The 27,664-nt window shown below is 49.2% G+C and overlaps 2 protein-coding genes across 2 annotated transcripts in view; one reads left to right on the top strand and one right to left on the bottom strand.

Annotated features, from left to right (window-relative positions):
- LOC308166216 (death-associated protein kinase 2-like) overlaps positions 1-27,664 on the top strand; it is a gene marked incomplete at its 3' end in the record, with an annotated part of 351,334 nt that overhangs the window by 188,049 nt on the left and 135,621 nt on the right. The window lies entirely within an intron of this gene.
- slc9a1a (solute carrier family 9 member A1a) overlaps positions 1-27,664 on the bottom strand; it is a gene marked incomplete at its 3' end in the record, with an annotated part of 45,360 nt that overhangs the window by 13,357 nt on the left and 4,339 nt on the right. Inside the window, exons 2-4 of the mRNA XM_080540084.1 lie at positions 10,664-11,127; positions 9,653-9,903; positions 994-1,211 (exon numbers count right to left, since the gene is read on the bottom strand). Of these exons, the coding sequence (XP_080396210.1) occupies positions 994-1,211; positions 9,653-9,903; positions 10,664-11,127 (933 nt within the window). The remainder of the gene's footprint in view (positions 1-993; positions 1,212-9,652; positions 9,904-10,663; positions 11,128-27,664) is intronic.

The following is a 27,664-nucleotide window of genomic DNA, read 5'->3' as shown; positions in this document are numbered from 1 at the left end:
CATAGTTCCTGATATCCATGGACCCCAATGGACTGCAAGTGACCGTCACTGTGTGTGTGTGTGTGTCTGTGTGCGTGTGCGTGTGTGTGTGTGTGTGTGTGTGTGTGTGTGTGTGTGTGCGTACGTGCGTGCAACTGCAAGAGTAAGTGAGAGAGCAAGCCGCAAGTGAGTGTGTGTGTAATGGGTCTGTCAATATAATCATCTGCCCAATATTATGATGAATTGCCTATTGTCTAGTAGTGACAATAATAATAATAATCCCGGCGAGCAGAGAGAGAGGGAGGGGTAGAGTCGGCTCGCACAGACGGATTCTGGTTAGTGTTTCTGACAAGTCTGTTTTGCCAGACTGTCAACGCCACAACAGAGAGGACTGAGTGGAAATCACAAGCGGCTCTTCCTCTTCCTCTTGGGTCATTTCCTGACTGAAATGTGGCGACTTTATAGGTCAACTCAGTCACTTCTCCTTTTTAAAACGTACAATATCAGTAGCATACAGCAGTGGTTCTCAACCCTCTCCTCAGGCCCCCCAGCCGCTCCACATATTTGATCTGTTCCACCACCAGCACACCTGATTCAACTGATCAAGTACAAATCATAATTGCTTTTTACTTGATTAGTTGAATCAGGTGAGCTGGTGGTGGAACAGATCAAATATGTGGAGCGGCTGGGGCGCCCCGAGGAGAGCGTTGAGAAACACTGGCATAGAGCATACATACACCTCAGAATATCTCAAATTAAAGAACATGATTGGCACTTTAAGATCTCTCGAAATCCATGTTTGTTTGACGTTGTTGTTTTCTTTTGGGGGGGGGGGGGGGTTTGCCTTTGAACAGATGCAGCCCAGCCCTGGCCTAACCCTAACCCTAACCCTAACCCTAACCCTGGCCTGGCCTAACCCTAACCCTAACCCTGGCCTGGCCGAACCCTAACCCTGGCCTGGGCAGGGCAGGTTAACGGCCTGCGTGAGGAAGACTGAGGAAGAGGAAGACTCACCCATGACGCGCGACACCAGACACAGGATGACCGTGGCGGTGACGAAGGTCCAGCTCCAGGAGTGCGGCCCCGCCACCGTGGCGACGCCGAGGAAGATGAAGATGAGCGTCTCGCTCACGCTGCTCCACATCTTCAGGAAGTACTTGATGGTGGTGTGGGATTTGTGGGATATGTTGGCCTCCACGTAGGGCCGCATCACGGCACCGCATGATATCAGCCTGGAGCGACACACAGAGAGAGAGAGAGAACACAGACAGAGATATCAGCCTAGAGAGACACAGAGAGAGAACACACACAGAGATATCAGCCTAGAGAGACACAGAGAGAGAACACACACAGAGATATCAGCCTAGAGAGACACAGAGAGAGAGAGAGAACACAGAGAGAGCGAGAGAACACAGAGAGGGATTACGATAGTTATGGAGATAGACTCCAGTTCTATGAGTGGAGCGGAGCCCCATAGGGGAGCTCTGCTCCTATTGGTTTACCCGCTACCTAAAGTAGCCAATGACTGAATTTTTCAATGCCTGCGCCCGCCTGGGGTGCTATATAAAGGGGTGTACTTCGCCCCATCATTCTCCCAAACATACAAAACAGCCGGGTTTGAACGAGTCGAAGTGGGCCAGCAGCCCTATGGGGCTCCGCTCCACTCATAGAACTGGAGTCTATCTCCATAACTATCGTTCTATATCGTGGAGCTCCGCCCCATAGGGGAGCTCTGCTCCTATTGGTTTAGGCGGAGCGAGCGAGGCCAAATGTACCCCCACTGAGACTATTAATCCGAAAACAATCTCAGCGGCACCCGGAGCTGACCACTGATGTTGGTTCAAGACAACCTTAAAAAGTTGGCCCAACCCACACGAGTCTGCTCCACTGATCTAGCCCTTACGTGAGCACGCAGGGTTGTAGATCTAACAGAACATGTCCTGGAGGAGGGTCCCCTCCCCAGGCACATCCGTAATCATCCTGACAGCACTTGAATAACATCCCCAACCAGGGTAATCCAAGTGCCATCCCCACTACATCAGTCCTCAGCAAACTGAGGACAGAGTGAGAAAAGGATGAGGAAGAAATATCACTTACCTAACCCTTACGTTGGGTTGTTGATCTAACAGACATGTCCTGGAGGAGGGTCCCCTCCCCAGGCACATCCGTATTCATCCTGACAGCACTTGAATAGAATCCCCATGACCAGGGTAATCCAAGTGCCCTTCCCACAACATCAGTCATCAGCAAAACTGAGGACAGAATGAGAAAGGATTGAGGAAGAATATCACTGACCTAACCCTTACGTGAGCACGTAGGGTTGTAGATCTAACGGAACATGTCCTGGAGGAGGGTCCCCTCCCCAGGCACATCCGTAATCATCCTGACAGCACTTGAATAGAATCCCCAACCAGGGTAATCCAAGTGCTTTCCCCACTACATCAGTCATCAGCAAAACTGAGGACAGAATGAGAAAAGGATGCGGAAGAAATATCACTGATCTAACCCTTACGTGAGCACGTAGGGTTGTTGATCTAACGGAACATGTCCTGGAGGAGGGTCCCCTCCCCAGGCACATCCGTATTCATCCTGACAGCACTTGAATAGAATCCCCATGACCAGGGTAATCCAAGTGCCTTCCCACTACATCAGTCATCAGCAAAACTGAGGACAGAATGAGAAAAGGATGAGGAAGAAATATCTTTCAAGTAATACCGTACAAAAAAGTGATGGCGACGACCAAGACGCCGCCTCACATATCTCCTCCACTCCCACTCCCCTGAGAATGGCCACTGATGTGGCCATGCCATGGTGGAATGAGCCCGAATGCCAGTCGGCACGGGCTGCCCCTTCGATTCCAATGGGACAGCCTCTGCTTCGAGAGTGGTGCCCCGGCTTTCTGTCCGCCGTAGCAGATCAGAAGCTGGGGAGAAGATCTCAGTCCTGCCGTGCGCTTCACATATTGTGCCAACGCGCGCACCGGACATAGACAATGTAAACGCCTCTCCCTCTCTCCGTCGTGAGGAGGAGGAAAAAAGGCGCTCAGAGCACAGCTCTGAACCCTAAACCCACGATTAACCTTAGGGATAAAAGCCGGGTTAGGGCGTAACACAGCTTTTGTTTCGTCATCAGATATGATCAAACAATCTGCCCGTGTCGAGAGAGCACATAAATCACTCACTCGCTTAGCCGTAGTCAAGGCGAGGAGTAGACTCGTCTTGAGAGACAATAAAACGCAACGACACAGTGACAATGGGTTCGAATGGGGGCACGCACAGCGCCTCTAGCACAATCGACAGGTCCCATTTTGGCATTAGAGTCCTATGAGGGCGTCTAAGCCCACACACTCCAGTCAAAAACGCTTAACCAGCGAATGACTGAAAAAACCCGTGTCGTTGTCGCAAAACCCTCATGACAAGCTGAGATGGCAGCCGCGTAAACTTTAATAGTTCCCGCCGCCAATCCCTTGTCAACAGCGACTGTAAGAAGCACAAGAACGTTTCGACCCGACAACAGACAGGGTCAACGTCCTGTCCCTCACACCACTGTGTAAAACTCGCCAGCGCGCCGCATATCCCTTTGCAGTGGATTGCGCGCGCGCACTCTGAATGGTCTGAATGACCGCGTCTGTCAGACCCCTGCGTTCTAACAATCCCTCTCAGTAACCAGGCCATGAGGGGCCCCCCCTCATAGGCGGCCCCTTCACCAAGCCTCCGGCTTGAGAGAGTGCATCTTGTCGATGAGGTATGGGCCATGGGCCCTCTACCAACATCTCCATCAGTTCCGGAAATCGGGGCTCCGGGACGGTCCGGGGCTACAAGAATTAACTCTAGCCTCTCTGACCTCACTCGTGCCAACAGTGGGAGGATAGATGTCAGAGGTGGGAACGCGTATAACAGGACCCTCGGCCATGGGTGGTGTGCGAATGTATCGACTCCCAATGGCGGGTTGTCCTGTTCGCGCAGGAAGAACCAAAGGCGACACTGCGCATTCGTCCGTGACGCAAACAGAACCACTTCTGCTTGCCCGAACCGTGCCCAAATCAGCGACACAATGGAGGGTGCTAACCTCCATTCGTCGTCCCTCGGGCCTCCCCGTGATAACAGATCTGCTCCTTCGTTGAGCAGACCTGGAATGTGGAGAGCTTTCAGCGAACTCAGGCGACTCCGCGCGCGATGACGCGCGGGTCTCTCCAGTAGCTCAGGTCGGTTTTGACCGATCTCTGTATTACAATCAACTTGCGACGGCGTCTCACTGGAACCCGTCGCAGTCGTGCGAACCGCCTCTGCAGTCTGCGCATGTGTAACAGGCCTAAGGGGACCACTACATGGGCTGCAGACCTCAGTCCTAGTAAGGACATCCTTGACAGAGCGGTGATTGTATTTGTCACTCGACACACCCGGAGAGCTGACGTCAGTGTCGCTCTCCGTGGTGCCGATAAACTGGCCCTCATCTCGGCAGTATCCAACTGAATGCCTAGATAGGAAAACTGTTGAGCCGGCCACGGAGCACTCTCTGTCCAGTTTACAGCTAACCCCAGCTGAGTGAGGTGCTGCACCAGTGAGGTTGCGTCCCGAATGGCTCGATTTGGGCATTGGGCCAAGACCAGTAGGTCGTCGAGATATGCTAATATGCGTATCTCGTTACGCCTCAGTGGTTCGAGTGCTGTCTGCACGCATTTGGAGAAAAAACGAGGAGCAAGCGCGTACCCGAAGGGCAGGCGCGTGTACTCGTAAACCTTCCCTTGGAAAGCAAAACGTAGGAATTTCCTGTGCCACTCTGTGATTGGCACACGAAATACGCGACCCTCAGGTATCTACGAAAGGGGCGTTTCGCCACTCTCTCGTTGAGGACCCTGAAATCTAGTATGGGTCTCATGTCTCCCGAATTCTTTGGGACAAGGAAATACGGGGAGTACCATCTCATGTCCCACTGGTCCCTCGGAACCAATGTCACTGCGCCCTTTGTTAGGAGATTCGTAATCTCCTCCCGGAGCGCACGTGTCTTTATCGGGCAGGACAAAAAACAGTCTCTCTCACGCCCCTGAAGGGCGGAGGAGGCTGAATGAACTGTAGTGCATATCCCCTCCTCAATGTCCTGTCTAGCCAGCCCGACAGAATACCTGTCCCTTCTAGTCATTCTGCATAACGCAACGACAGCGGCTGGGCCGTCTGTTGTGGTGCAGTCGACAGAAAAAGCTTGAATTTCTGTATGACCCCAGCCGCCGCTGCCCACCGAGGAGGTGGCACAGCCCAAGGTGGGGTCATTTCGAAAAGGGATGGGCTGCCGTCTGTAAAGAGTGTTTGTTATGTGTAACAATGCTCTTTATTGACGCAGGTTTATTATGCCTGATAATCAAAGAACCGGCCGCACGCTCATGAGCTGGGCCAGGTCTTGATAGACATGGAGGGGTTTTTGATGTAATAACGGCCCCTCTATACGGCTACAGACAGGGGTGTTTAACCCGCCTCGTGTCGTGATAGGGGTAAGTCCGCTAGGCAGAGAGCTGGCCACACGCCGGTAAGCTGGGCTAGTCTCCGCTTGTTTCTAACCGGTAGCGATTCGACCACACTCTGACAAGGCAGGTGGGTCTCCGCTCTGGTAGATACCATGGAAAATCCTCCTTAGGGATTTACCGTCTGACTTACCGTCTGTAAAGAGTGTTTGTTATGTGTAACAATGCTCTTTATTGACGCAGGTTTATTATGCCTGATAATCAAAGAACCGGCCGCACGCTCATGAGCTGGGCCAGGTCTTGATAGACATGGAGGGGTTTTTGATGTAAATAACGCCTCGTGTCGTGATAGGGGTAAGTCCGCTAGGCAGAGAGCTGGCCACACGCCGGTAAGCTGGGCTAGTCTCCGCTGGTTTCTAACCGGTAGCGATTCGACCACACTCTGACAAGGCAGGTGGGTCTCCGCTCTGGTAGATACCATGGAAAATCCTCCTTAGGGATTTACCGTCTGACTTACCGTCTGTAAAGAGTGTTTGTTATGTGTAACAATGCTCTTTATTGACGCAGGTTTATTATCCCTGATAATCAAAGAACCGGCCGCACGCTCATGAGCTGGGCCAGGTCTTGATAGACATGGAGGGGTTTTTGATGTAAATAACGCCTCGTGTCGTGATAGGGGTAAGTCCGCTAGGCAGAGAGCTGGCCACACGCCGGTAAGCTGGGCTAGTCTCCGCTTGCTTCTAACCGGTAGCGATTCGACCACACTCTGACAAGGCAGGTGGGTCTCCGCTCTGGTAGATACCATGGAAAATCCTCCTTAGGGATTTACCGTCTGACTTACCGTCTGTAAAGAGTGTTTGTTATGTGTAACAATGCTCTTTATTGACGCAGGTTTATTATGCCTGATAATCAAAGAACCGGCCGCACGCTCATGAGCTGGGCCAGGTCTTGATAGACATGGAGGGGTTTTTGATGTAAATAACGCCTCGTGTCGTGATAGGGGTAAGTCCGCTAGGCAGAGAGCTGGCCACACGCCGGTAAGCTGGGCTAGTCTCCGCTTGTTTCTAACCGGTAGCGATTCGACCACACTCTGACAAGGCAGGTGGGTCTCCGCTCTGGTAGATACCATGGAAAATCCTCCTTAGGGATTTACCGTCTGACTTACCGTCTGTAAAGAGTGTTTGTTATGTGTAACAATGCTCTTTATTGTGATTTTCGCAATGGCGGCGTTAAACACGGCGATGTTATTCGCCGCCGCCGCCGCCTGCGCACCGAGCTCATCAGAGCTTTCTGATTCTGACACAGGCACCGACCACTCAGCTGGTGAGGGCGGCGTGATGTCAGGGCCGGCTGAGCGGGCGGGACCATCCCTACTTGGGGAGGTGCCTGCCCAGAACGCCGCTCTGGGGCCTGTCCGGACGCATCATCGGCAGAGCTATTCGAGTCGGATAGCATCCCCGAGATAGTGCCCGCCAGGGGAACGCTCTCCTTGAACCAGGCCATCCCCTTTCGCCCTTCCGCGACGGAAAGGAGGTGGAAGGGGAGGCAGCTGGGGGAGGCGACCACGCCGCCTCGGCATGTTCGGGGCCGAGGCAGACGTGGCAGAAGTCGTGCTTGTCCTCCGCTGCTAGGAAATCGCAGCGGCAGGTGTCCCGGAGGAACTTCTTCGTGGTCGGCGGCGGACGATCCATCGCTGAAGGGAAAGTCTCCTCCGCTGCTTGGAAGTCGCAGCGGCAGGCGTCCCGGAGGAACTTCTCCATAGGCGGCGGACGATCCATATCTTGAAGGGAAAAGTCTGGCGGGTTCTCCAGTCTTAGTAGTCGTCCTTCTCAGTCTTCAGATATAAACCCGTGCTGAACTTTTTGGGAGAATGATGGGGCGAAGTACACCCCTTTATATAGCACCCCAGGCGGGCGCAGGCATTGAAAAATTCAGTCATTGGCTACTTTAGGTAGCGGGTAAACCAATAGGAGCAGAGCTCCCCTATGGGGCGGAGCTCCACGATATAGAACCATAAAGTATCCCCAAATCTCATCAAATAAAATGTAAAAAAACAACAACAAAGGCTGTTAAGTGTCTGTTCTGAATCCTAAGGGCCGGTTTCACAGACAAGGCCTGAAGCCTAGTGGAGGATTAGGTTTATTACCGTGTGAAACTGGCCCTAGGTGTTTTTCTCCTGCCTAATCAACCATACGTTGACTTGGCTCAGGGCCCGCAAAGAGATCAGTTAGGGCAGAGCCGCGCTTCAGTAACACGGTGGTGTTGACACTAAAATAACATTAGGTTACAGAGGTGTAGAGAGGTTTCCACAAAACCAGGGTTTCCTTTCATTTCATCAGCTTGTTTTTTTTGTTTTCTTTCGGAGTGGAAACTCAACTCAAGCTACATCCCCTTCCCCTGTCTAGCAACCGTTTCTCTATTCCAAGCACGAGGTTCCTCCGTGACAGCGGGTGTGCTGTAAGGGCCAGAGATATTAGCGACGTGAGGGAGGGAGGGAGAGAGAGAGGGAGGGAGGGAGGGAAGGAGGGAGAGAGAGAGGGAGGGAGGGAAGGAGGAAGAGAGAGAGGGAGGGAGAGAAGGAGGGAGAGAGAGAGGGAGGGAGGGAGGGAGAGAAGAGTGAGAGAGAGGGAGAGGGAGGGAGAGAAGAGTGAGAGAGAGGTCACCCCTGTCATATACTGGAAGTGTCTGAGGTTGAGAAGGTGAAATAGATTTTGTAATTATGTAACAAATGTAATTAAACTGAAATGTTAGCGCAATTAAGGTACAGCTCTACCGTAACCAGAGATATTAGCGACGTGATTCGCTAGTAGTTTTCCATTATTCTGCACAGTTTCATTGTGAGAGTAATCTTCCAAGCTGTTCTGCTTTTGGTGTATTAAACAAGAAGAAGGCTAGTTACTTTATAACTGCGCCAAAGGCTTACCTGTGGTAGGTACTACTAGCCCTTTATCCTTTATTTACGACGGAAGGCAAGGACAGCCATAAGGCCTTGGAATAGAGACTGTCCTCCAACCAGCTGTGGAATCATATCGCCCGACAAACCAGGCGAACTGGGCAGCACTGGTGTTTATGATCCATGACTCACCACCTTGTTCTTTACGGGGGAGAGGAGGGTGATATGTATTACAACAATACCAGGCTGGAGGCACGACAGAGAGCTATAAATATAAATCTATAAATCCACCAGCCGTGTCAATGCGGCAGAGACGTACATCAGGACGGTCCGTTAGAAAGCCGAGGACATGTCAGGACGTACAGGTGAGTTACTGCTGCTGGGGGAACAACTCTAATGAATCTGTCCTCGGCCGCGCCAGAGCAAGGTCGCCATGTTCCATTGATCTCACCATCTTATCACGGAACATATGAATATATGAATCTAGCATTAGTACTAGCATTTTCCCATAAATATACATTTAAAAATACATCTAGACTAAACCGAACATGGTGTTGATGAACGTAGGTCACGTAGCGGTGTCGTTCGGCAGACCTGAGAAGGTCAAAAGGTCAAAGGTCATGTGTTGCTTGACTGGATCACATGGGTCATTCCATCCAATAAACCATCCCCCTTCTTCCCACTGCACTCAGGTTGCAGGTCACCCAACGATTTACGAGCTGAGGAAAATATTGAAGAAAAACCAACAAGGAGGCTAAGAGACAGACAGGAGATTGAGTGTGTGAGGACGGCACTCACATAGCGCCTTGTTCCAACGCGCTTTACAGTCGCCTCTCATTCACCCCATTCACACACACCGATGGCGGCGAGCTACCAGGCAAGGCGTCGGCCCCACTCTTTGGGAGTAATTTGGGGTTCAGTGTCTTGCCCAAGGACACCTCGTCACATGGACAGGAGGAGCCGGGGATCGAACCTCCAGCATTGCGATCATTAGACGCCGGCTCTACCTCCTGAGCCACAGCCGCCTACGTGTGTGTGTGTGTGTGTGTGTTTGTGTGTGAGTGTGTGTGTGTGTCTGTGTGTGTGTGTGTGTGTGTGTGTGTGTGTGTGTGGGTGGGTGTGGGTGTGGGTGTGTGTGTGTGTGTGTGTGTGTGTGTGTGTGTGTGTGAACAGTGTGGGTGTTTGTGTGTGTGTGTGTGAACAGTGTGTGTGTGTGTGTGTGTGAACAGTGTGGGTGTTTCTGTGTGTGTGTGTGTGTGTGTGTGAGTCTGTGTGTGTGTGTGTGTGTGTGTGTGTGTGTATATCCCCCCCCTCCCCCGACTCACGCCATGATGCCGGAGAGGTGGAACATCTCAGCGGAGAGGTAGGCCATGTAGCTGTAGACGAAGACGAAGAGGGGCTCTATGACGCGCGTGTGCGAGGTGAAGCGCGACGTGAAGCCCGCCAGGATGCCGTAGATGGCGCCCACCAGGATCCCGCCCAGCGCCACCACCAGGAAGCAGATGACCCCCAGGAACACGTCCATCACCGTCACCGTGCCGGCGCCAGAGTACTCCTCGAACAGGTGGTACAGCACCTAGGAGGAGGAGAGGGAGGGAGGGAGGGAGGGAGGGAGGGAGGGGAGAGAGGGGGTGACGGGGAGAGAGTGAGGGAGAGAGGGGAGGAAGAGAGTGAGGGGGGGGGGGAGAGAGAGCCGAGTTAGAGCCAGTACAGAACTGAAAGCAGTGTTCTGAGGAATTGCTGTGCCTAACGCAAAAATCACTGGAAGAAAAAAAAAAGAAAAAAAAAAGAGCCAAGAAAAATCTGTTCAAGAGTGTGTTTTTTCCCCCCTCAAACCTTATTTTCAAAGATGACGGGAGTGATGGTCAATCACAAAACTACTCAGTTTCAACAGGGTAAAGGCAGGATAGCAGTTGAAAGTGTGTTAAGAGTTCTTAATTGAAAATCGATTTTTGCCTCGGGTGGTGCACTGGGAGTCCGACAAATGGAGGGGGCAGCGGCAGCCTAGAGGTTAGAGGTCAGGTAGCCTAGAGGTTAGAGAGGTCGGCTAGCAATTGGAAGGCCGCAATCGGGTTCGATCCCCGCCTCGGTTTCCTAAAAAGACTCATAATTGTATGTCAAAAAAGGTGCTGCATCATGTTCTCTGTGTCTACAGAGTCTATGCTCATCCTCTTGTGAACGTCTCCTAAATTGCCCTCAAGGGGATTGGAACAATGATCGTCGAATTGGATTGTGTCCTAATTGCATTGTTCTCCACTCCACATTGGTCAGCGTTGCGTTGGATTTTACCGTGCAGCAATGCGCCACCCGAGAGCCCTGCGGCCGCCACCACTCACCACAGTCACGGCGTCGTTGAGCAGAGACTCGCCGAACACCAAGATGTGCAACAGCTCGTTGATGTGGATCTCCTCGAACACGGCCAGCACGGCCACGGGATCCACGGCGGAGATGATGGCGCCGAACAGCAGGCAGGGCAGCAGCTCCACCTGCTGGAGGTTGGCGCCCTCGATCTGGCACACGCCGTACAGCAGGCCGCCCACGAAGAAGGCATTCCACAGGGTGCCCACCACGGCGAACATCAGGATGGTGCCGATGTTCTCCATGAAGGGCCGGATGGGCAGGAAGTACCCGGCGTCCAGGATGATGGGGGGCAGGAGGCACAGGAAGAAGAGTTTGGAGTCCAGCACGGGGGGCACCTCCTCGCCTGCCAGCTTAATGAGCCCGCCCACCAGGAGGCCCACCACGATCAGCAGGCAGCTCTCGGGCACGATGCCGGACAGCCGCGGGATCAGGTGGAACCCTGCGTTCCGAGAGAGAGAGAGAGAGAGAGAGAGAAGAGAGAGAGAGAGAGAGAGAGAGAGAGAGAGAGAGAGAGAGAGAGAGAGAGAGAGAGAGAGAGAGAGAGAGAGAGAGAGAAAGAGAGAGATGGAGGAGAAAGAAAATGTAAACATCCATAGTTCTCAGTGTTAACACTTTGAGTGGCATCTCAAAAAGTCATCTCTGAAACTCATCGAGATGAGCATGATTGACCATGGTATGAAAGCACCACCTGTGACTTTACTGCACTTCTGTGAGTAAACCTCTCACCACATCAAATTTCCATTTCGGTTTCTGAGTGAGCAACCACGTTCACAATTGAAACTCAACACATACCAAAATGCGTATTTTAAAACTCCTATCCAACTTCAACTCGGACCAAAGTCGTCATCGTCATCAGTAATTCAGGGTAAACCAAGCTCTGAGGTGATCGTCCGTGAGACAGTTTGACATGCTTGCCCTTCTGCCATTACAACAGACAGAAGCATGTCTATCAGTGTTTCCCATGAATTACCTAGACTGTGGCGGCCCGCCATACTAGTCCAATCTGTCCCACCTAGTCTCATAACGAATGGAAAGTATTTTTACACGCGAGCAACGCGAGTCTCACAAAATCCTGTTGGAAACACTAGACAGTATCAGATACGGCTGAGGGGTGTGAGAAGCCATTGAACAAACAGGCCTGAGCGCTGGCCAGAACCTGCAAGCCGTCACCAGCCACAGGAAGTTAGTGACAACGCCAGTCCTGACAGGAGGAAGTTAAGTTTATGACACTCAGAGCCTAAACCAAACCAGTGCGGACACAGTCATGCTATCTGACAACACATCTTAACTGTCCCTCCTAAAGACCTCTTCATCTCCACTAGCCCCCTGTACAGTTTCTCTACTACTGTTATAAGGGGGGGGGGAAGGAATTCTTCCTTCTTCTAGCATCGTGACTGCCACTGGCCCCCTGGTCCTAGCCCTGGTCTAACCCTGGCCCAGACCCTGGTCCTAGCCCTGGTCTAACCCTGGCCCTGACCCTGGTCCTAGCCCTGGTCTAACCCTGGCCCAGACCCTGGTCCTAGCATAGATAACTTTGGTTCTGATGATGACTGATGGATAGATCTACTTACGTCAGACAAATGTATTTGTTGTAAGTCGCTTTGGATAAAGGCGTCTGCTAAATACCACAAAGGTCACTGTAACATAAAGACAATGGACGGGAGGGTCTACTTGCTGCAAGGCCAAAGAAGCAGGTTCGAAACATGCAGGGTTCCCACACCTTCTGAAACATCACATTCAAGCACCTTCCAAGGACTTTCAAGACTCAATTCCCTCAAATTCAAGGACCCAACACGGCATAGTTTGAGACAGACCTAGATGAGAATGTATATAATAGGAACTATCCGCTCACAGACAACAGGGGGAATTCAAGCACTTTCAATGACCCATGTCTATTTTAAGACCTTTTTTTTTCTTTTTCTTGAATTCACAAACTTTCACGGATTTCAAGGACCCGTGGGAACCCTGAACATGTTTTGTTGTTGCATCACTGCTATGGCACACTCACACACCCACACCCACACACACACACACACACACACACACACACACACTCACACACCCGACCCCTGGAGTGATTTCCTTAAGTAGAGGCGGTAGTGGCTATGCAAAACAGCTTCCTCATACTGTAGACACTGACTCCACACACGTGACTGCCGTCCTCTGCAGAGGACAGAGGGTCCACCGTCTGACAACACACCAATTATAGCAGATGTAAAGCAGACGTATCATTGATCGAAATCATTCGTTCGCTGGTTCATTTTGTTGGAGCTTGTAAGCTGATCCAATTAGGTCTAGGAGGCAATACAGTTGGCCTGTCTCAACGTTCAAGCGGGCTCAGATAGAGTCCCTGAAGACTAGCTGCCAAATGAATGCCTTTTGTCAAGGCCGAAGTGGAGACTGCCTGATGTTGTTTTCAGGGGAAAGAGAAACATCTCATTGTGAGAGGCTAGCTTGTCAATGGAGAGTATCTGAAAGTATGTGACCCCCCCCCACCCCACCCCACAAATCCCATTACTCCTGAGCCTCTCTGCAGTCTGACACACAGGATGGACCAGGACGACAACTGCAGTATTGCATAAGGGGGATCTAACAATGAAGACTTCAAAAGGCAGCAGCCATGAGTAAGAATTTGTCACACTGCTATATTTACACCACTGCAGGAGGTCATGCCACCTCCCGAATGGCATCGTGCCACTGAGTTAAAGTGCAGCCTTGAGGCTCAGACACACACACACACACTCACACACACACTCACACACTCACACACTCACACACTCACACACTCACACACTCACACACTCACACACACACACACACACACACACACTCACACACTCACACACTCACACACTCACACACTCACACACTCACACACACACACACACACACTCACACACACACACACACAATCACACACTCACACACTCACACACTCACACACACACACACACACACACACACACACACACACACACACACACACACACACACAAAATCAACAGCCTCTATGAGTCGGCAGTATTTAAGCCCCTCAGCGTGGGCAAGGGTATCATGATAGCACCATCTGCTCTGGATGGCAAAGAGTAGTGAAAGGAGCGGCAGGCAGGCAGGCAGGTAGGCAGGCAGGCAGGCAGGCAGGCAGGCAGGCAGGCAGGCAGGCAGGCAGGCAGGCAGGTATGCAACGTAGCCCTGCTCCCCTTTCACCAACGCTCACACACTGACTGAGCACGGCCAATTAACAATGCGTCCATTAGCACGTCGCACTGTTAGCCGTGTAACGGTGAGGCCCGTTGGTGGTGAGGCACTGCTACACAAAGGGTCTTCAAGGTTATACCAGGACAAGAGGGAAGGACACAGCGGGAGAGTCTGCGAATGACGTGACGCTGAAAAGCACGAGAAGCAACAACGTCTGAACACGTGAGCAGCGGTACAACGGTACAGCCTTGGCACGGCTTCAGCCTGCTCCGTGAACCAGATTCTCCAGAGAATATGGCGCGTCTGATGTGTTCTCATCTATTCAGCTGGAAAGCAACACTCTCTCTGTGTTTTAACACACACTCTTTCACACAGGCTCACTGTTGTTTTCGAAGCACAACTGCACCAGCTCTGAGGGAAGGCAAATCCAGAGAAGATGTGTGGTGCAGGAAGAGCTATTCCCTTAACTAAGAAGATGTGTGGTGCAGGAAGAGCTATTCCCTTAACTAAGAAGATGTGTGGTGCAGGAAGAGCTATTCCCTTTTCAACTGGACTCGCTCGAAAAACCGGCACTATTCCACAGTTCCTAAGAGGCGTCCTAACCAGGTGGATAAACAAAGGAGATGCTTCTATGCCTAAACAGGGATACACACATAGGCCGCCTGGCTCTCCCTTCATCCCTGAAGGTTCCCTCTTGTGGAGAGAGGAGAGACCGCTGAATGGAGGCCTGGCTGGGGAGCTGTAAACTGATTCGGAGAAGCGCATTAACCACCGACTGAAGACGCACTGCAGGCTTTCCAATTAAAGCGACAGTCACAGCGAGACATCCTCACCTCAGCCCGGGTCAACATCATTATAAACATAAAGCATCATGGGAGGCTGCTGGGACCCAACTATAGGCTAGGTGGGCGGCTGTGGCGCAGGAGGTAGAGCCGCCGTCTAATGATCGCAAGGTTGGCAGATCGGCCGTTCGAGCCCCGGCTGGCCACATGTCGAAGTGTCCTTGGTCCAAGACACTGAACCCCAAATTGCTCCCAGTGAGCGGGCCGGCCGGCGCCTTGCATGGTAGCTTGGTCGCCATTGGTGTGTGAATGGGTGAATGAATGAGAGGCCGTTGTAAAGCGCTTTGGATAAAGGCGCTATGTAAGTGCAGTCCATGGATGAGACAGCAGAAGACTCTGTTCACCAGGACACACAAAGCAGGTTCAACCGCCGCAATTGTGCTCCTCAGACAGGCTAATTACGCCGCCTACTTAGGCTAATAGAATAGATCTCTGATAAAAGGAAGCCTAGGAAACCCCACACCCATAACAACAGTGATTTCTGTATTACTGGGCTACTTAGCTAGGAGCTGCATTACCAGGCTACTTAGCTAGCAGCTGCCGTAATGCTTCAGTCAACCAGGCCATCATCTCCTTACAGCAAGAGATTGAAGAATTGCAATGGAGTTACATAAGATATAACATAAGATAACATAAGCAAAGGGTTTAATGTGTTTAATGTGTGAGTTTAATGTGTGAGTTTAACGTGTGAGCACACAGCTGTGGGGAGTTCCGGCAGCGGAAGTGAAGAGCAGGTTGAACCTGTTGCCTGCTGAGAGAGAACAGCACTGTTGAGACAGCAGAGAAGTGACAACTATAGGCTACTGTAACAGAGTAGATAGAGCTGACTCAGGCATGGCTGTCTCGCTAACCAGGCCTGCTAGTTACAAATTAGGCCTCATGGGACTGACTAACTCCTTACCATTGTTTTAAGGGTAGGGATAATGCATTTGTGGAATCATCAATTATTCCTGTATGAGCACATTGTCACTGACTTAGTGAAAATAAATACCTGTTGTGTATAGCCTACGTTACAAAGTCTGAATAGACTATTGATGAATGGATAACATGGGGCAAATTCATCAGAGCAGTCATACGTCACCTCTCTGTCATCAGAGCGACCACGCCCCTTTTTGGGGGGAAATCGAGCTCGGGTGCAAATGGTTAACAGTGAACAGTGTCCTTACAGACTTGCCGTGTAAATCCCTAGATGAGAGTGTTACATTCGTTTTCTTAAGATGGATTGAAGGATAATAAATCTGTTCAATGGGCATAGATGATGCATTTGCCAATGTGATGAACTGTTAATCAGTATAAAGCCTGTATATTAGTATACATATGAAGATGTTATAACTAGCTAGCTACGAGTTATCATCAAAATAATGAACAGCAAGCTATAGCCAAACGTAGGGCCGGTGGAGGTGGGCAAGTGAGCTAGTCACATTGGACAGACTACCAAAACAGTGATAGATGTCAGAAATACATTACTGGGAGATTCAATAAGGTAGTTGTAGGATATGTCAGGATATGACACCTCAGACCATTGGCTCAGGTCGTTCCTCCACTTTGATGGAGGCACTTATGCCACTAAATTAGCAAAGACCTCGAATTAGCCTAGAATGGTCCGCCAGTCAAACTAAAGGGACTGTTGCCCCAGCATGATGCGAGGGCAAAATACACGGACGTGCTGCTGTGATGAATAGGCCAAGCTGCCATATGCATAGCCTACATGGCAACAGTCACTGAACTTTTAAGTCCCTTTAAATACAGATAATCTAGTGCTTTAATATTATATGAATATCTTACAGGATTCGTGTTAGGCCTAGCTATGTAATTCGGTTGTTAAGTCGTGACGTGTTTCCGGGTCCAACGTTGGCTGAGGCGCTCTCTTCGAAATGCCTCAGTAATAATAATAATTCATTATATTTGAATAGCGCTTTTCCGAGGCTCAAAGACGCTGACAATATGGGAAAAACAGGAAAGTGCTGTGTCCCTTGTTGTATGAATAGATCCGAGTCTAAAAAACGATTGAACTGTCATTCTACCGCTTTAGTACACTGGTACTCTGGTGCTTTAGTACACTGGTACTCTGGTGCTTTAGTACACTGGTACTCTGGTGCTTTAGTACACTGGTACTCTGGTGCTTTAGTACACTGGTACTCTGGTGCTTTAGTACACTGGTACTCTGGTGCGGGGAATCTTTTATTTGGACCCGGAAATTGCTAAACGTCACGCGTGACGTCAGACTTAACAACCGAATAGCAATGTTGATATGTGAGTTCAGTGCTGCGTGGGAAAACTGCTTAGGGGACATACTGTCGGTTTTGGGTCTCTTAAGGATTGTGTCCTTTCCCTGGGCTTTTAGTAAATCAACCTGATCTGGGGGGACTTTGGGCCCCTGAATCATGATCCACAAATAACCAGCAGCAAGGACAGGGAACATGAGACTGTGTGTGTGTGTGTGTGTGTGTGTGTGTGTGTGTGTGTGTGTGTGTGTTTGTGTGTGTGTGTGTGTGTGTGTGTGTGTGTGTGTGTGTGTGTGTGTGTGTGTGTGTGTGTGTGTAAGTTTGCCACTATGGCATGGATGATATTAGCGCAGTGAATTGTACCAGTCAAAGATTGCTATTGTTCTTGAAAAACTTGATTATCATCACCTCATTAGAAATTTGGAAATATCTTGAGGACATAACAACTAACAGTGGGTTAGTAATTCACTCATTTATGCTATTCTAATACAATCACAATGACACAGCAAGACATTTTGCACAAAGAATAAGTCTTCAACGACTTAATCCTACGGGAACAGGACAAACAGGTCACAATTGGACGAACTAAAGCGCTTACAGCAGCTGCGGCCCAAGACCAAACTGTGAATTCAGAACTTGGAACGCCAGATTAGCCGTTATCCTTCATGTGTGACCCGGAGGATGAGTTTGTGTGAAGACCGGCGGACAATGAAGGGGATGACTCCCCACTGGACAGAAGCTCAGTCACTGACAGACGTGTGTCCTCTGTCACCACAAGTGGCCTGTGTCAACCTTTCTAGTTCAATGTCACACCCAAAGGAACTAAGACCAAAAAAAAGACAAGAGAGAACAGGTAGAAAGCAGCGCTGAAAGGGTATTTAAACAGGCTTTCACTGGTGCTGTCCGTTGGGGCGTTCGTTCACTGCTCCTCTCCGTAGGGGCGTCTACTCAGTTCTAGCTTCTTTAAGCAAAGAAATGACTTTCGTTGCATTTCAGAAAATGGATGGCAGGGATTGGTGCCACTCTGAATGTGCCTGACGCTCTAAAGCCGACTGATGACAGCTCACATCACAGCTCACATCCCTCGTCAAATCCTCTAAGCTCCCCAGTTTTCACCCTCTTGAGAAGGAAGGACATATCACAGCAGGAGATTGTGACAGGCCCCCTGAGATCAAGAGAAGCTCTCTCAGTAAGTGGGGGAGGCTGTGGCTCTGGAGGACTTAGGGGGCGGCTGTGGCTCAGGAGGTAAAGCCGGCGTCTAATGATCGCAACGTGGGTGGTTCAATTCCCCGGCTCCTCCTGTCCACGCATCGAGGTGGGCAAGACACTGAACCCCTAAGCCGGCGCCTTGCACGGTAGCTTGCCGCCAATGTGTGTGTGAATTGGTGACTGAGAGGCCATTGTAAAGGGCTTTGGATAAAGGCGCTATACAAGTGCAGTCCATTTATCATTTACCATTTACCAGTAAGTGCTGTTACCCCCATTGTGGACAACAATGTGGTACAGGTTCGAGGTCATGGCTTGGTGAGCTTTTGGATAGAGCATGTCAGTTGTTCATTTGTTCTACCACTCCAACAGCCTTGTGTCGTGTGCCAACAAAATGTTCACATTGTCGACAATTAGCGCAATTATAACGCACTCATTGAGGAGCAGCATTATGTCTGCGAGGAGGCAGCAATATAAGATGATTTAGGCGACATTAGACACATTCCTGGATATGAAAGTAAAACAATTTTCCTCAATAACTGCTCTAAATATGAGGTGATGTTAGCATCGTACAGAAGGCCTACAAATGAACAAAGTGGGTCATTTTCGGACTGTAAATGGGCTGTCGTACTGGTGTTTAAACAGAATCTGATCGTTTAAATGACAACTACATTGATAGGTTGAGAGCCTACTGTAGGCATCACTAGAATCTCAATCAAACTCTTTTCACTTTCAATGATAAAAAAAAGAAAAAAAAGTATTTGCCATATGATAATAATCTGCATGCCGGACAAAACTAAACTACCCTGTGGTGCCACAGGGAAGCTTGGCTGTGGTGCCACAGGGAAGCTTGGCTGTGGTGCCACAGGGAAGCTTGGCAGTGGTGCCTGCTCTAGCCAGGCAGCTGTGGTTCAGGAGGTAGAGCCGGCGTCTAATGATCACAAGGTCAGCGGTGCGGCGGTTCGATCCCCGGCTTTTCAGGTGTCAAGGTGTCCATGGGAAAGACATTGAAATTGCTCCCAATGAGCGGGCCGGCGTCTTGCATGGTAGCTTGCCGCCATTGGTGTGTGTGAATGTGTGTGTGAATGATTGTAAAGAGCTTTGGAATAAGGCGCTATACAGGCCTAGCCTAAGTGCAGTCCATTTACCATTTACCATCTACCATCTACCATGGACATTAGAGAACTTTGAGTGCACTTCTGTGAGCATGGTTGTGTTAAGTTTATGAGTCAAAAGAACCATGTCCCCGCTCAGTCTTGTTGCTCTTCCAGACCTTAGCCTACTGCTTGGGTCTACTGAAGCTTACAGTACAGAAACTACACGAATCAGAATGCTGTTTTGCATAACAGGGTTTGCAGGGTTTTTCATTAAGTCATGGTTCAATAACAAGTCAACGCCCCATTTAAGAGGGCAAGACGTTGTCGTTTTGCTGCTGGGTAATGGAACTACCAGAGAACAAACAAGTCGACGACTTCCTTATATAAACTCTGGCCATGTGTTTCTGCCTCTATTCCCCCACTGATTCAGAGGATTGACATAGCCTCTTAGGAAAATGCTAAATGATGCAAACTACAGTGAAAGCATAGCCTATTCTTTTATAGACATGGCAGCTCACTTATAGACATGGCAGCTGGGGCCATGATGTTTCACCAGTCGCAACGACTGCCATGTCTATAAAAGAATAGGCTATGCTTTCACTGTAGTTTGCATCATTTAGCATTTTCCTAGTAGGCTATGTCAGTCCTCTGAATCAGTGGGGGAATAGAGGCAGAAACATGCATAGTGCAAAAACATGCACTATGTTGCATACTACATGCTTTCACTGTAGTATGCAACATAGTACAAATCCAATTCGTTTTCATCTGCTCCTGGTGTGATAACTGCACAAATAATATTTTTTACTAACATTAAACGATAGACCCTCGAGCATGACACCTTGTCATTTCAATTGCATCGACGACCAACAACCAACAAGCAGCTTATGCAAATAGCCAGACTTTCCAACCCGCTGCACACTGGTGTGGTTAAGACGTCCGCTGGGTCCTGCCTGGTTGTGAATAACGAAGCTGGGAAACATGTCCTTGTTCACACACACACACACACACACACACACACACACACACACACACACACACACACTGGAGCAAGGTCACCCACAGCCATAGTGTCATAACAAGCATCCCCTTTAGTATGTGTGTGTGTGTGTGTGTGTGTGTGTGTGTGTGTATGTGTGTGTGAGTGTGAGTGTGTGTGTGTGTGTGTGTGTGTGCGTGTGTGTGTGTGTGTGTGTGTGTGTGTGTGTGAGTGTGTGTGTGTGTGTGTGAGTGTGTGTGTGTGTGTGTGAGTGTGTGTGTGTGTGTGTGTGTGTGTGTGAGTGTGTGTGTGTGTGTGTGAGTGTGTGTGTGTGTGAGTGTGTGTGTGTGTGTGTGTGTGTGTGTGACCTGCCTGTGTCAGTGCAGCATGGCTCATTCCAAATCATCCCCACTGCAGTGAGAACACTGTGACGCGTTGCTAGGTGACCATGTGACGCGTTGCTAGGTGACCAGTCCCACTAGCTGAGATGCTATGGCTGATATGAATGAATGGTCTTTATTGTCATTGATATAGTACAGGTACCATACAACGAAATTTGGGAGGGGTGGCTCCCCTGGTGCTAGGAAAGAAAAACTAAAAAACAAGAAGGGAAAGGAGCTGGTTTACATAAATAAAGGCTATGTACACTATCCACTATACTATACTGTACAAATAAAACACTGTGCTGTACTCTATGCTATGCTATACCTATTCTAACATTTCCTATCTCTGAACCTTATGTACCCTAGGGTGGTCATATTGCACATAGTGTTGAAGAAAAGAGCAGGAAAGAGAGAGGGAAGGAGGTGTGTATCCCTGTATGTAACAGACAGACCAGTCATGTGACATTAATCAGCCTCATTCACAGCCAACAAGGCACAGGCCATTGATCTCACAGACTGATGCATTCCGAGACCATCTGTGGCAGGTTAAAACCTACATTCATATACGGGCCGTATCCCAAACAACTAGCCGACAGCTAGAGAGCCTTTTCTGTAGTTCAGTGATGGTTCTTGTCTTTTAGTTTGTAGTTTATTTCTGCACCAGGGGTTTCTGTAGAGTCAGTCTTTTGACAGGCCTGTGTCAAGACACTAAGATATGTCGAGCACCAACGAGGAAAAATGTGTGTGGGGGGGGGGTAGATTATGGGCTGGTGCTCTGGTGACACGATCTAACTTTGGCTGTCACACCCCCAAGACCAATGGGATCAAATGAGTCGAAACTCGACGGAAACTTAAAGCATGTTTAAAAGCAACATCTAATTATCGTTTACAGACATTTTTGTGATGTTTAAGATAACTGTGTGATTGTTGACAACCGATGTCATCAGCGTGTCGCTCGGAGGGGTTCCCCTGATGCACGTAGCCACGGCGGCCACGGCGTAATCCGACAGTTTAGAGAGGATCTTTGCAACTGTAAACTCTGTAATCACTGTCGCTATCGGTGACAGATTAGAGAGCCGCAGGGAAGAGGGAACAGATAATACCCATAACTGCCATCAAGCCCAATGTTGTTATGATCCAAGTCCCTCTTGAATCACTGTTTATGGGATATAGCTATTCTAAAAACCTGGCAACATACAGCCTGTTAAGTTTGTTTTCTATAGTGATTATTATAGGTTTAAAAAGTGAAAAACAACAACAACAACAAAATCAAAAGAGATATGAGCAATATTAGGGACAGATGTCAGTACACCGAAGGGAGTTAGTTAATGACATACTGGAGGCCTACCAGTAACAGTGATTCCCGCAGAAATTAAATATACTTTGGGGGAACGACTCGGTGCGCCCCCCCCCCGTGAAAAATGTTGAGATTTTTTTTCTCAATTCCTGCATTCTAGTGAATTTTCATAGTAACACTGCACTTCAGACAACCTACAACTGGTGATGGTGTCTAGGTCTTTAAGTGTTAAACAGCTGAGAGCAGTCACTGCTGTTTTTTGTGGTCTTCTTTCACACACACATCTTACCAAGTGTGTATGAACATCCTCACAAACTCCCCCCAAAGTATAATTTATGGTTTTTTAAGTTTTTTTTTACTCACTGAGCACAAATTATACTTTGGGGGGAGCCATTATACTTTGGGGGCCCCCCAAAGTATTAACATGCTGTGGGAATCACTGAGTAATCTCTCAGTCATTAGAGATTAGAATATGCCTCCCATTCCAAAGAGCGTTGTCACTAATGCGTCGGTTGTAACTTTCTGACCTCCCTGTGACACATTACTCAGACAGGTGCCAAACCCTCTGGACCTATCAGTGCTCTGGGTTTGTTTGCAGAGCTGAACGCTCCATCATGGTTTCTGAGCAGGACTTTGTTTGTTCGGCTCACAACTCGTCATAACCTGCAGTCCTGACCTGTGATTGAAAGCCACGTCAAGGTGGATTAGCCATTTAGTGTTTTATTACACTCATTTGTAAGGTGTGTGTGTACTGTGTAGGCTATCCTACTACTGGTTTACTATTGAGTATGTTGTTAAGACAACCCACCTCGGGAAAACGGACATACGAATCTATCTAAGGGCTTTAAGCCCTTGGCAGTTTCCAGACCACTCCTTAAGACATCTCAAGGTGACCGCTTGTACACAGGGTGATTGAGTTTCATGCTTAATGCTTTATGACCAACACTAAAAAGTGAACAATGGGGATATTGTATGTGGAGCAGTGCACCCACTGACACTCCCCCCCCCCGCCCCACACGCTCCCACTTGTGTTGTGTCAGTCCCAGGTTATAGTCCATCTCAGGCTTAGGCAAAGTGTGTTTACGGTAGATAAAGTGGACTCTTAAGGAGAGTGTTTATCTGTCAATGAGCCATTTCTTGGGCAAAAACAAACAACAAGAAAACACAAAGCTGAACTGACCCAAAAAACATTAATAAGGTTATCTTATATTTGACATTTTTGAGATTTAGCATATGCCTTTATCCAAAACAACACATTGTCTAAGGAAGTGAATCATCTATCCATCAGTCATTATTATTATTATTGTTATTATTATTATTATTATTATTATTATCATTGTTAATAATAATAATAATAATAATAATAATAATAATTTATTTACAGCAAAGAAACTGTACTGTGTGTTCAATCTACGGCAGAAGATAGGTTGTGACTCTGCAGTCCTGACAGCAGTAGGAAGACAGCAGAGCGATCGGGCAGGGGTTTGGGGGGGGCAGGGGTTTGGGGGCTCACCATTGCTTGAAGTAGGGAGGGGCTGTTCCCTTTGCTGCCCGGTAGGCGAGCACCTGGGTCTTGAATCTGATGCGAGCTGCTACCGGGGAGGCACTGAAGCGTGCGAAGGAGGGGGGTGACATGGGAGAATTGGAGAGATTGATCACCAAACAGGCGGCAGCATTCTGGATGAGCTGCAGAGGTCTGATGGCGGAGACAGAGAGCCTGGCCTAGTGGTGAAGGCTCCACCTGGTAAGAGTGATCGGCCAGAAAGGACGCACACCAGGAGAGTGCAGTGCCAGAGACGCCCAGTTCGGAGAGGGTGGACAGAAGGATTGGTTGGTTTACTGTGTCGAAATGCCCAAAGAAGTCCAGAAGAATGAGAACAGACGAGAGGGAGGAAGCTCGAGTAGAGTGGAGGGCCTCTGTGACAACAACGAGAGAAATCTCAGTAGCGTGCCCAGCCTTGAGTGAGGGTCGAGGAGGTTATTCTGAAGGAGGTAGACAGTTGGTTAGACAGCACGTTCAAGGGTTTTATATGAGAAGGAGAGAAGGGATACCGGTCTGTAGTTATGGACAGCAGACGGATCGAGAGTCGGTTTGACTCTGGCTGTCTCAAAGGCAGCTGTGACAGGGATCTTGTGAATAGAGACGAATTGATTATGGTGGTGAGGAACGGAATGAGGTCTTTGGAAATGGATTGTAGAAAGGCGGAGGGGATAGGATGGAGGGAGGGGATAGGATGGAGGGAGGGGATAGGATGGAGGGAGGGGATAGGATGGAGGGGATAGGATGGAGGGAGGGGATAGGATGGAGGGAGGGGATAGGATGGAGGGGATAGGATGGAGGGGATAGGATGGAGGGGATAGGATGGAGGGGATAGGATGGAGGGGATAGGATGGAGGGGACAGGATGGAGGGGATAGGAGGGAGGGGACAGGATGGAGGGGATAGGAGGGAGGGGACAGGATGGAGGGGATAGGATGGAGGGATAGGATGGAGGGGATAGGATGGAGGGGATAGGATGGAGGGGATAGGAGGGAGGGGATAGGATGGAGGGGATAGGATGGAGGGGATAGGATGGAGGGGATAGGATGGAGGGAGGGGATAGGATGGAGGGATAGGATGGAGGGAATAGGATGGAGGGGATAGGATGGAGGGGATAGGATGGAGGGAGGGGATAGGATGGAGGGATAGGATGGAGGGAATAGGATGGAGGGGATGGAGGGGATAGGAGGGATGGAGGGGATAGGATGGAGGGGATAGGATGGAGGGGATAGGAGGGAGGGATAGGATGGAGGGGATAGGATGGAGGGAATAGGATGGAGGGGATGGAGGGGATAGGAGGGATGGAGGGGATAGGATGGAGGGATAGGATGGAGGGAATAGGATGGAGGGGATGGAGGGGATAGGAGGGATGGAGGGGATAGGATGGAGGGGATAGGATGGAGGGGATAGGAGGGAGGGAATAGGATGGAGGGGATGGAGGGGATAGGAGGGATGGAGGGGATAGGAGGGATGGAGGGGATAGGATGGAGGGGATAGGAGGGAGGGATAGGATGGAGGGGATAGGATGGAGGGGATGGGATGGAGGGGATAGGATGGAGGGGATGGAGGGGATAGGATGGAGGGGATAGGAGGGAGGGGATAGGAGGGAGGGGATAGGATGGAGGGGATAGGATGGAGGGGATAGGATGGAGGGGATAGGATGGAGGGGATAGGATGGAGGGGATAGGATGGAGGGGATGGAGGGGATAGGAGGGATGGAGGGGATAGGATGGAGGGGATAGGAGGGATGGAGGGGATAGGATGGAGGGGATAGGATGGAGGGGATAGGAGGGAGGGATAGGATGGAGGGGATAGGATGGAGGGGATAGGATGGAGGGGATAGGATGGAGGGGATAGGAGGGAGGGAGGGGATAGGATGGAGGGGATAGGAGGGAGGGATAGGATGGAGGGATAGGAGGGAGGGGATAGGATGGAGGGATAGGATGGAGGGGATAGGAGGGATGGAGGGGATAGGATGGAGGGGATAGGAGGGAGGGATAGGATGGAGGGGATAGGAGGGAGGGGATAGGATGGAGGGATAGGATGGAGGGAGGGGATAGGAGGGAGGGGATAGGAGGGAGGGAGGGGATAGGATGGAGGGGATAGGATGGAGGGGATAGGAGGGAGGGGATAGGATGGAGGGGATAGGAGGGAGGGGATAGGATGGAGGGGATAGGAGGGAGGGGATAGGATGGAGGCGGCAGGTTGTTGCCCGCTTGGACGTGACCAGGAGGGAGGTGGAGGAGGGAGGAAAATGTGGAGAAAACTTTCCTTGGGTAGAGGATTGAATTTTGGAATGATAGTAAGGAGAGAGAGAGAGAAGGTGTAGTTGAGGAGGAGAGAGAGAGATTTAGGTCATCGGGGAGGCCGGTTTTTCTTCATTTTCTTCTCAGCTGCCCGGAGCCCTATTGTACAACTGGGAACTACATATATTTTTAAGTATGTGGTATGTATGGTTAACTTGCATTACTAACCCTAACCCTAGCTCTGAAAAACTAGTCTCTAAAATAATATCCACAACACACACAGGAAGCCTGTGGTTAGCTCCAGGCTGTATTCACAACACAATGTACAACCACCAGTGAGTGACCCAACCGGTACACTTGGGAAACTCCCACTCTACGGGTGCCCTCAATCAGTGAGCTTTACAAGGCCTGGGTCCATCAATAATGAATGGAAGCTGAAACACTCCTCTCTCGCTCTTGCATCTAAGTTTGACAGATTGTGACGTTAGAATTATAAGGTTATATCTCCATCTCGAATTTTTTTACATAATCCGATCCATTAGGTGTTTATTAATGCCTGTGTGGTGTTATTTTTTTAAATGTTGAAATGTTTTAGTTAGAAATTAATAAAATACAAAGGTTCCATCTCACAAAACATAATGGAATGTAAAAACGTTGACGCTCAATATCTCTGAACTGCCCTAAACGGAGATAGAACCTTATCATTCTAAACTCACAAGATGGTGTTACACCAGAGGAGGATAAGAAATGTATGCAGGGGAAATCTAAAATAGTCTGCACAGAACAAGCCAGTGCTATAAGGACTCTCAACACCTGACTCACTGCACTAACCCTGTACTACCCACGTACTGCACTTTATAAATTGTAAATATGTTCTTGTCTTGTCTTGTGGTTATGTGTGTACATGTCCATGTGATAGTTATGTGCAATGTGTGTATGTTTTTTTGACACTGCTGTATTGAGCTGTCCACCTGTACCGAAAACAAATTCCACCGACCTAGGTCGTGTGGTCATTAAACGATTCATTCATTCATTCATATCCTAGGCCTAGCCAAAGCACTAACAGAGCTAATTGAATCTTGGTATCCATGGTAATTTAAGGTGCGCTGGTTTGGCCACTGATCGTCCATTAACAATTTGCTCATGTTCTCGGCTTTATCCATTGAACAATACTCGACGAACTCAGTAGCCTACAGAGTAACATCTATAGCACTGTGTCCTGGGTATTGACTGGCATAAACTTATTGAGTACAAAGGTGCGTTTAAGGGGCAGATAGTAAACCCCTTTGTTGTTAAGATGTGTTGCAAGAGTGGGCAGAGGAAGGTGAAACGCATTGAATCTTCCTATCTGTTTTCCCCCCATTTTCATTCAGGCGTCGCTGGTTCTGACAGGTAGACAAACATTGACCACTGATAAAGCAACATCCCATAACGGAGGTGTACATGACTGGAGTTCTCAGGAGTACAAAAGAGCAAAGAGAAGTGAACAAACGCTCTGTTTTTGTTTGTTGCCACGGTAGCGCAATACAAATGGAGAGGGTGTGAGAAATGTAGACACCAGTTTGTGTTGGTTAATGAACCTACATGGTCATCTGTTACCTTAGCAATAGTACAAAAAAAAAAAAACTATAAAATCCATACTATATGAATATAGAGACTGACCTAGATCTCGTCATATAGGCTAATCTTATCTTCGATTAGGCTAGCCGAGGCTATATCGCATTTATTACTGTTGTATCCTCCCATCACCGTAACCGCCAGTTGTTTGGCTAAATACAAATATGTGAATTGCCTTCTTATCTTATCTGATCTTATCTCATAGGATCACACTCTACACCAGTGATGTGCAGTCAGGGTAGGCAGGCAGTGCAAATGAATGAAAAATAACTTTTAATAAATACAGTGTCATAGCAAAGCATCTGAGTACTTATGTAGCCTAAATAAGGTATTTCTGTACTACAAATGTA

This window comes from Nansenia antarctica (genome assembly GCF_963989245.1).
Source record: "Nansenia antarctica genome assembly, chromosome: 10".
Classification (NCBI taxonomy): Eukaryota; Metazoa; Chordata; class Actinopteri; order Argentiniformes; family Microstomatidae; genus Nansenia; species Nansenia antarctica.
Note: the sequence above shows the minus strand (reverse complement) of the source record. Positions and strands in the feature narration are given on the sequence as shown.